General features: G+C 35.7%; 1 protein-coding gene across 1 annotated transcript; it reads right to left on the reverse strand.

Moving 5' to 3' along the window:
• Window positions 1–3,551: 3,551 nt before the first annotated feature.
• Window positions 3,552–9,056, reverse strand: LOC132116374 (protein Njmu-R1-like). The gene is made up of 10 exons (XM_059525231.1): window positions 8,670–9,056; window positions 8,186–8,260; window positions 7,765–7,890; window positions 5,695–5,823; window positions 5,488–5,545; window positions 5,243–5,362; window positions 5,070–5,134; window positions 4,840–4,979; window positions 4,650–4,753; window positions 3,552–3,941 (listed from the first exon to the last, which is right to left on the reverse strand). The coding sequence occupies exons 1-10, from the start codon at window positions 8,816–8,818 to the stop codon at window positions 3,723–3,725; spliced, it is 1,185 nt and encodes a 394-aa protein (XP_059381214.1). The 5' UTR covers window positions 8,819–9,056; the 3' UTR covers window positions 3,552–3,722.
• Window positions 9,057–10,895: the final 1,839 nt, after the last annotated feature.

Genomic DNA, 10,895 nt, shown 5'->3' on the forward strand with positions numbered 1-10,895 from the left:
ATCTCACTTGCAAAAAATAAAATAAAATAAAAAAATAATAATAATTTTCCTCAAAATTAATAAAAATGGTTCAAAGCATGGTTCAAAGAATATTACTCAAAGCTGTAATAATTAAATATGTTAAATAATACAAATATCCTTTGTATTTATTTAATCCAGTTGTATTAACCAATTTGCTGCTGACCTTTGATGATCCAATTCAACCATACTAATAAGAAAAAATGACAAGATAAAGATAAACTAACATTTGTTCTTTATTATTGCTGAAGAGTGTTAAACTTTTTTTTTTCTGTGCTCTACTTTACACATGCCATGTGAATTTACATTTCCTTCAGCCTGAGGCTTTTGGTGTGAAAGGGCTTTTACATTTGTCAAAAATATAACTTTTTATATTAAAAGCAAACGAGATCCCAGCCCAGATTTAAAAAGTAACGGAACACATGACTTTCAATAAAAAGTAACCAAGTAACGTAATTAGTTACTTTTTAATAAAGTAACGTATATTGTAATGCATTACTTTTAAAAGTTACTTTCTCCAGCACTGCTAGTCTCATGAAACGGTTTTGAGAGAATATTATTTAATATTAAAAATCTTTATTTTAGAATCAAACATTGCAGTGGTGGTCGTGCACACAGCAAATTAATTATAACGTTATTTTATTGGAATGTTAAATTATTTTTTCCCTTTTTTTTTCTTTAATTTGTAGGTACAATAAGATATATTGTTATTTAGTGACATTTCCTTGATTAGCTTCAAAATGCAAATGTTTGGCAACAAATATATTTCATATATTTTTTAGATTTCTATAAGGCGTTTGATACTGTTGAGCATGCCTTTATGTATGAAGCCTTAAGACATTTCGGTTTTGGTCCTAAATTTTTGAAAACTGTACAGACCCTATATAAAGACATCACAAGTAATGTGTCTTTGTCTTCTGGAACTTCCCCATGTTTTGTCATTGGGAGAGGAATTAGGCAAGGATGTCCTATTTCTCCCTTTTTGTTTCTGTTAGTTGCAGAGCTTCTTAATCTTTATACAGTGAATTGCTCGAATATTGAGGGCATCCAAATTGCAGACCGCACTATTTTGATTAGTCAACTTGCAGACGACACGTGTATTTTCTTAAAAGACAAAAGGCAGGTCCCTATTATTTTACAAGCTTTAAAACTGTTTTCGCAGGCCTCTGGCCTTTCTGTTAACCAGTCTAAATCTATGACGATTCATCACGCTGATATATCAGATGTATGTGGAATTAAGGTAAAACTTTCCGTTAGATATCTTGGTATTATAATTAATAAATGTTCATCTGAAAGAATGGAATCTAATGGAAGCTTGGCCCAGAGTAAATCTATATGGTGTTATATACCCAATTTGTTTTTTGAAAAGTGTGGTTGATTACCCTTTCTACTATCGTGTGACTTCAAATACAGTAAACTTAAAATTATCTAACTTTCATAAGCAATCATTAGAAGCATGGAAAATAGCCTTTAAGCATAATTTTTCTCCACATACTTGCATCGTATGGAATAACCAATTTGTATTGGCTGAAAACAAGAGTATATTTTAAAAAGAATGGTTTGATAAGGGAATTATATTTATTTCAGACTTATTAAATATTAACGGTGAGATATATACTTATCAGCAGTTTGTTTCTTTTTCAGGGATTGAATTTTCCTGTAGAGATTATAATTTGGTTGTGAAAAGCATTTCCCCTAAATTGCTGTACCTTGTGAAAGTACATCTCAGGTATAATTCAGCTGTCCGACAAATTCAAAGTGTAATAACTCACATATTAGGAAATGTATTAGTTGTGATGTCAGCTGTTACCCAAAAGCACTCATAAAGTGGAAACAATATTTTTTTATACCCTCCACATTTTTACTGCCAAATAAGGCAAAGGAAGTACATTTTAAGATACTACATAGGTACTATCCTTGTAACACATTTATTAACAGGTTTAGAAAAGATGTCTCTCCAAAATGTTCTTTTTGTAATTTAGAAAATGAAACACACATTTATTTTGTAACTGTAAATATTCTGAAGACTTTTGGAAACAGGTATCTAGGCTGGTTTTTGATATATTTTATAAAATAATTAAAATAGACGAATCTATGATCGTTTTTTTGAGTTGTAATACTGGATCAGATGTAGTTGATAACACTTTGAAGGTGATAATTCTTCTTGGGAAGTTTCATGTACATAAAGCAAGAACAATGTCCATTACTCCCTCCTTTAAATTTTTTTGTAAAGAGCTTAAAATATTTTATTACTCATTGATTTCAACTACCAGGAACAAGAAATGTATAAAAACATCCCTCATGTTAAAAAATTTCATTTGTAAACTGTAATATTTTTTTTACTGTCCATGATGTATATCTGTTATATGTATCCCCTTTTTTTGTTTATATTCTAATTGGTGTTAAGTATTTGTTTGTTTGTTTCTGAAAGAAAAAAAAAGAAAAAAAAAAAAAGAAAAAAAATTGTGTCCTCCATCTATCTGAACTCCTGTTAAAGAAACTCCAGCACCTATGCATTGCCCTCTTGTGGTTATAATCTAACATCACAACAATCTACAAATGGCTACGGAAGATAATACAGGTATTTGACAGGCAGATTATGATTATTTTCCCAGTTTATTTAATTATGGATTAGATGCTTACAGTGGATGAATTAAAACTGAATAAAAACTACTCTGCCAACTTTGCCTGTGTTTAGTCACAATGTGTTATTTTAATTCTTGCATGAATTCAAGAATCACAGTTAAATTAACAGCGAGTCGATGCAGAGTTTCCCATTTCTTTCTTTTATACAAGTTCACACAAATGAAATGTCCCTGGAACAAATTACTCACAGTACAGTCTATCAAATCTAAGCAAGAAGATAAACCATACATTATGATAATTATAAAAATTATCGCCATTTACAGCTGGGTCAATCTATACATGATGTTTAAGGAATATGTTTCTCACACTTCTGTTATTTTTAAACATTACATTTACAACCAAGTTTATGATTATCAGAAGTTTTGTTTGTCTTTGGTAAGAAAAACTCTGAAACAGCAAACAAGAACATAAATTATAGGAATTATAAAGTGAAATAGAATATTATCAAATTACCACAAAAAAAAAAAAAACTAAAAAATAACGAAAAACCTGACAATGCAAGTCATAGTATGGTAGATCATAGCGGAGTGTTAATACGTTATTTGCTGATGCTGAGCTATTTCTGTAAATCTACAGCACTGCCTGTTTTAAAGAAATCACACATCCTCAAAACAATGACTGCTACACAATAGAGACTCTCTCCTAGAATCAGTTGTCACATAACAGTACTGTGTTTATATATATATATATATATATATATACATATATATTGAGAAAAAATATTTAAATAAAGTCTGATCACGCGTGTATTTTTCACTGGTGCATCTTATAGGATCTATTTAGTTTATAATTTTTAGGCCCTCAAATCAACATACAGCAGCACATCACTGCATAATATTTTTCATCCTTCAACCATCCTTCAAATTTTTCATCTTTGTGTGTGTTGAACCTCAACACACACAAAGATGGACCATAATTAGTGTTTCAATTCAAGTTTGTTGAAGTTGCTCAAAATGCAAACCACACTGTTATGATTATGGGTGTTAAATAGTAATTCTGGGCATCCTCCTCCAGAATGCTTTTAGACAGGTGCGTGCATGTACAGTAACACTGTGGTGTCAGTACAGCGTGCCCTGAGCGTGCTCCCCGAGAAACTCCTCCAGCACAGTTATGATGCCACAGGCCTCAGGAAGGCTGCTGTGCTCGGCCCGCGCGTTCTGCAGCAGCACGTCTCCGTTCCCACAGCTCTGCAGGAACAGACAGCAGTGGAACAGAGCGTAGTGGCTCATTTCAGCCTGACGGATGAAGCGCTTCAGGTTGTTCATGTCCTGGATGGCCTGCATGGAGAAACAATGTGCTTTTTGAAGACAGTCACAATGAGGTAATTGGCATTTCTGAATGTGACCACTCTCAAGTCAGTTCGTTGCTATACAGAAAAGACTGTTTATTTAAACACTTTTTAAATGCAAGTTAATACTTTTTAATAGAATACTTTAAATGCATTTAGATGGGTAGCATCCACATTCTCATGTCATTCCAAACCTGTATGATTTTCTTTCCTCCCTGAAACACAAAATTTATTTTATAGTATGTTGCTAATAAACAATTTCAGTTACCACTATCTTCCATTGTATGGACAAAAAATACAGAAGTCAACATCCTACAAATCTTGTTCAGATATCAGCATTCTCCAAAATATCTTCTTTTGTGTTCTGCAGAAAAAAGAAATGCATACAAGTTTGGAACTACGTGAGTGCGAGTAAATGATAACAGAACTTTTCATTTTTGTGTGAACTAACGCTTCAATAGTATGTTAGTATGCTAAACGTTCCTTTTTCAGAAATGCTACCTTAATAGCAAAGACAATTATTGGTGGGAGGAAACGTCTGTTTTATAAGTGTATTATTACATACTTTTTAAATTTTAAGTATAAGTAAATATAGGTGAGCAAGCAACAAAAATGAGTGACTGTAATACAAATGTTAAATGTTATGTCTGGATACCAGGTTACAATTATACACGGAAAGCTTCAGAAGCAAATTAACCTTAAGTTTAAAGTTCTCCAGGATTTGGCGGAGAAGGAAAGGGTTAAAGCGCTCAGCAGCATTGAGGAAGGCCTGGATCCAGTCATCGCAGAACCGGTTACTGACTGCAGAGATACAAACACAACAATATCAAAATAAGACATTTATGAAAGGAGGAGGTCTGGACTTTTAGTGGATTGCTGCTGCTGACCTTCGTTGGTGAGTGTAGGTGGGCTTGTGGAGCAGTCGATGATCAGACCGGTGTGAGAGTCCTCTGAGATGGCCTTACAGAGGGAGGCTGCAGTGGTGTCTTCCTGAACTAGACCCTGCAGGCTTGCTGCTTTGATAAATCTAACAGGACAATTAACCAAGTTGCAATGGCTATCAGTATTTAAACCTGTAAAAATGTAGCAGCTATTAAGAAAATGTTGTTTCGCATACCTTGCTATGTCTGCTTTTGTCTTCTCATCGGTCCCTGTGACCTCGACGAGTTTGTGACTCAAAGCCTGCAGCAGAGAAGTAGTTCATTCACCATTTCATATAATGCAGTATGTTACCGCTTTCATATATGACTTTACAAAGCGTATCTGATCTAGACAGCAGTGGTTTCTTACAGCATGCAGAAGGTACCCGACGTTCGCCTGCAGCAGCTGGACCACTCTGTGAATGTGCATCACTGACTCTTCATACCAGCGGTTCAGGTAGGGACTGACTTCTTTCTCCAAATTCTGCATCTGTAGCCAGAGGTTGCCAACAATATTTATGGTAAATGGATATAAAAAGGAGTGTGCTTGCAAAAAACTGGACAGATTTCAACATGTACATTATTTCCATTGTCAGTGGCAAAAACTGTCCTCACCTCTGGAGTCAGACAGCCCTGCAGACCCTGGACGTACTTGTCCAGCTCAATTCTAAACGTTTGTAGAGTTAAAGAACATGGGTTAAATATCCTATTAAGAGAACTGCATGCTTGAATACAGTGGTCATTTGGTAACACTCCATTCTTCAGTGCACGCTGCAGTATTTCCTACAGTTTAATGGTCAGTCTTTTGGGATTTAAGGATATTGATTCAGGCCCTTCTCTGATCCTCCGAGAAGACACACCACCCAGCCGTTGCTGTCGGCCTCAGGCTGTTCTGGAGATTTCTCCTGCTCCAGCAGACAGCAGTAACAGCCCACCGCTTGCTCAGGGAGGCTTGAACACAAACAAACATCCAATCCATTCTAATACTGTTCTGAATGTCAATGAGATTGAACTTGAGATTTATATATTATCTGAAAGTTGTATATATACGTTTTCCATTGATGTATGGTTTATTCGGATCAGACAATATTTGGCCGAGATACAACTATTTGAAAATCTGGAATCTGTGCAAAAAAATCTTAATACTGAGAAAATCGCCTTTAAAGTTGTCCAAATGAATTCTTAGCAGTGCATATTACTGATCAAAAATTAAGTTTTGATATATTTACGGTAGAAAATTTACAAAATATATTCATGAAACATGATCTTTACTAAACATCCTAATGATTTTTGGCATAAAAGATAATTCGATAATTTTGATCCATACAATGTATTGTTGGCTATTGCTGCAGATATACCCCAGCGACTTAAGACTTAAGTGACTTGGTTTTGTGCTCCAGGGTCACACTTAGTTTTGTTCTGAAGTAATGCAAATGTTTTAATACTATATTATTTAAAAAAACATCCTTCACTTTTATGAAATATGAACATAAATATGAAACAGTGTTATTTTAGTACTATTTAAATGCTATTATTTATTTATATTTTAAATTAGCATTTATTTTGACATTGTCCGTTTATTTTAAAGTTTTAGTAATTTTGTTATGGCCTTTTCTATTCTTTTTTATATTTCTATTTAGCTCAAATAAATTTTTGTTTCAGTTTTAGTACTTCTACTTAAAATAAGATTTTTCAGATAGTTGTCAAAGCAACATTGTTTTTCATCTAGTATATTTATTTTATTCAATTAGCGAAAACGTATCAATATTTTTAGCTTTAAAGTCCCCCTGCAGTCACTAATTTTGAAAATAATGTCTTAAACAGCTTGAATAAGACTCTAAACCCTTACCTTATTTAGTATATGCGAATATACATATTAGTCCTTATCTACACTCAATCACTCCCACTATATGATATTGGAATAATTCAGCCATTTACAGTGCCACTTGAAAGTTTGTGAACCCCTTGTAGAATCTGTGAAATGTGAGTAATTTTGACAAAATAAGAGAGATAATACAAAATATGTTATTTTTTATTTAGTACTGTCCTGAGTACGATATTTTACATAAAAGATGTTTACATTTAGTCCATAAGACAAAAACAATTGCTGAAATTTTTAAATAACCCCCTTAGTTCTTAATACTGTGTGTGGCTACCAGGATGATCCACGACTGTTTTCAGCTTCTTTTGCATATTTGAACCCTAAAATAAAATAAAATTTCTACACAATAAGAAAAATTTGGACCTCTTCATCCTGTTCAAAGGTTTTCACCTCCCGGCTCTTAATGCATCTTGTCTCCTTCTGGATCATCGGTGAACGTTTGAACATTTTTTAATATGGTAGTTGTGTTTGAGTGCCTCAGTTGTCCTCCGTGTGAAAAGATGGATCTCAAAATCATACAGTCAATGTTGGAAAGAGTACAAATATGCAAATATGAGGATTTCTGAAGAACAGAGCTCAGTTTAAATGTTCAGAACAAACAAGGGACTCATGCACAGCCATCACAAAACAGAAAGACAGTCGTGGATCATCCAGGTAACAGCACACAGTATTAAGAACCAAGGGTTCCCAAACTTTTGAAGGGGGTTATTTTAATAATTTCAACTATTTGTTTTATTTTGTGGACTAAATGTAAACATCTTTTATGTAAAATATCGTACTCAGGACAGTACTAAATAAAAAAATAACATGCATTCTGTATGATCTCTCTTATTTTGTTAAAATGATTTACATTTTCACAGATTCTGCAAGGGGTTCCCAAACTTTCAAGTGGCACTGTATGTCTGATGAAGAGTGAATTATATAGGGCCAGCTACAAACTTGAGTTACAGTTAAAAACTAGAATTTCAGCACAGGGGGACTTTAACAATAACAACACTGATATGCTGTACCTTAGCTCCACCGTGGCAATGTTCCCCATGCCCCCGAGCAAAGCACCCTTGCTCAGTCTGCGGGAGATGTAGCTTCGTAGCTCCGGCTCGGCCTCGGGGGGCAAGCTGGCGTCCAGCAGCGTCAGACTTTAAGAGTGACAAATATGAGTTAAACTAGAATAAAAACAAGGAAATACCGGCGGACAGAGAAGCAGTCAATGAAGCAAAGGTGTGCACAGAATCACCAGCGGCACCTAGCAGATACACACCATCAGAAATACAGTCTGACGTTAGACAGATACGTTCAATGGTCATGAATGATGTGAGCAAGCCAACATGATGAGAAGCCAGGCGCAGAATCCCGACCGAAGCCATGATTTTTCTTCCATCACAACACTGAAAGCCATGGGGCTGAAATGATTGAGATGACGACCCTTTTTACCTAAAGTCTTCCTGACTTGTGGTTGAGTCTGACCTCCTCTGGCTCCAGGCCACGCTGTCTCCAGAAGCCTCAGATCTGGGTAGTTTGATAATGCGTTTAATACTTCACAGGCATTCACATGTTAAGGTCTTCAGGCGTTCTTCTCACTGGCCATGTACTGTGTTTTATGCTGTCTTTATAAGTCTCCATATACTTATACCAAGAAATAATGTTTTGATATGATTTCATAGGACTAACCAAATATTGTAAACCATGCTTCAAATTAAAGATATTCCTGCTTTGTTCTTCAGTGTCATGCAAGTGCATTTCATCTCATAAACTTTGAAAAATACAGCTAGACCTTACTATGCATGCTTGCATCTCATACACTCCATATGCGGTATAAAAGGGAAACATATTCCTAAAACAACTAGCAGTTTGGAAAGCCTCCTTAGCAAAACGTTACCTAATGCAATGATACAGTTAGACATGAAAACCACTGCACCTTGTGTTCTGGTAGTAGTATATGGCATAGTAGCTGTTGATCTGCTGTATGTTGTGGCTGTATCCTGCGATCTCTTCGTTGTCGAAGTCAGGATCCCTTTCATCCACGTCGATGGACTCCTGGAAGGAAGAGGTCTGGGATGTAAACATGTCTCTGCAGAACCAAGAGAAGACGAGCGACACTGAAATCTGCTACGGATTGCGTGCTGTTCCGATAATGCTAATACATTCCAGTCCCAAAGATGTTAATGCATTGAAGCCGTGTAACTATTTTGTTTAAAAATCGATTTAAATGCTACGTGACATTTAACTAGTCCTATAATAGTGACAGCGATACTGATACGCATGCGCTGTAACTGTGTTTTGGATGAATATTTTAAGTGAACGAATCATTTGTGTTCAGTGTTCACTCTCATCACAATTTCACCCTACCTTTATAGAAATCATCAAACCATATAATTGATTGGACCTATTATCATATTCGCACATTCACTGGACGAGTGTTTTAACTGATGTCCACAAAACGATGTAAATGATGAAGAGCATTTGATGTGTGTAAATAATGCAAGAAGGCTGAAAGCAATATGTTGTTATTATTATTAGGTTACTCTTTTTGGTATGCCCAGACTACTGTAGGGGAATGCTTTGTTGTCATTTGTGGGGGCGGGGGGGGGGGGTCCTAATAACAGTAATTAACGGTATTAATTGTCTTTAATACATTTGTAGACAAGAAAATTCTAATAATAATGTATAAAGTACAGCCATGCGTTTTAACTTTAGTGTTTGTAATGAATTGCAAATTAAGTAACACACAAAAAGATGCTTTTTATTGTGTTTCATTTTATTGCAAACAAAAGACAACACAGATAAATCCTATACGTTTCAAACATTTAGGTACATTAACAATGGATGACAGTATGTTTTAAAATAGCGCACAAAAGACTCTTGCCACCTACTGCCGCAATCATGTAACATGATGTGATTTCTTCTTTTTCGCGAATGGATTCAAAAGATTCGATTCAATTGAATGAATCAAAGCGTCACTAGTACGCATGCGCTTTAAAGGTTTGCGTGTAAAGCGCGCCAAACAACCAGAGCACTTAGATCTGCACTGCAGCTCTTACATTCTAGTTTACTGCATAACTTTTAAACATGCCGTCAAATGTTGAAATAAAAGCAGCCTTGCGTGACTTGCCTTACCTCACGCAGCGTGCAAAGGAGCTGAGCGGTTCGGACGGGACAGTGATCCGTCAGCAGGACACGTTTTTCAAAGTGCCCGCAGGTCGCCTGAAACTCAGGGACTTCCAGGATAGGACAGGACAGCTGATCTTCTATGAGAGGCCAGATACAGAAGGACCCAAGCTGTCTAATTACTCCATAACACCTACCAGCGACCCACAGGGGCTAGTCAAGGTTCTGACGGACGCACTGGGGCAAGTGGGGCAGGTGAAGAAGGAGAGGAGGCTGTACATGGTGGGACAAACCAGAGTGCACGTTGATTGTGTGGAGGGCCTGGGGGACTTCATGGAGCTGGAGGTGGTGATGAAGGAGCAGCAGAGCAGAGAAGAAGGAGTGGCCATCGCTAATCAGCTCATGCTGGACCTGGGAGTGAAGGAGGAGGACCTGATAGACGGAGCCTACATGGATCTCCTGCTGAAGAACCAGCCAAATGGACATGCACCATAGACTCTGACCAGATGTGGTCTGCCTTCTATCAGAGATAGAGCTTCCTCTGACATCAAGATACTAAATGTCTGTTTGTTTGTTTTTTTTTACACATAGTTTTAAACTTATTAGATTGATCTGTGTTGTCTATTATGTTCACAATAAAAATAATAATAATAATAAAAAAGCATCCTTTTGTGTGTGATTTAATTTGCAACCAATTTGTTACAAACACTAAAATCAGCTAAAAACACCTGGCTGTACTTTATACATTATTATACAAATTTTCGTGTCTACAAATGTATTAAAGACAATTAATATGTTAATGACTGTTATTAGGAGAGTGTTTCAATATCATGAACATTTTCCCCAGAAATGATAAAGCATTCCTGTACAATTGTCTAGGTATAACAAAAGAAAAAGTAACCTATAATAATAATAATAACATTGCTTTCAGCCTTCTTGCATTATTTACATACATCACATGTTCTTCATCATTTACATAATTTTGTGGTTATTTTACACAATTCTTCTTTAGAATTGCTATACAAAATAATCTGTT

This window comes from Carassius carassius, chromosome 1, assembly GCF_963082965.1.
Source record: "Carassius carassius chromosome 1, fCarCar2.1, whole genome shotgun sequence".
In the NCBI taxonomy this organism is placed as follows: domain Eukaryota; kingdom Metazoa; phylum Chordata; class Actinopteri; order Cypriniformes; family Cyprinidae; genus Carassius; species Carassius carassius.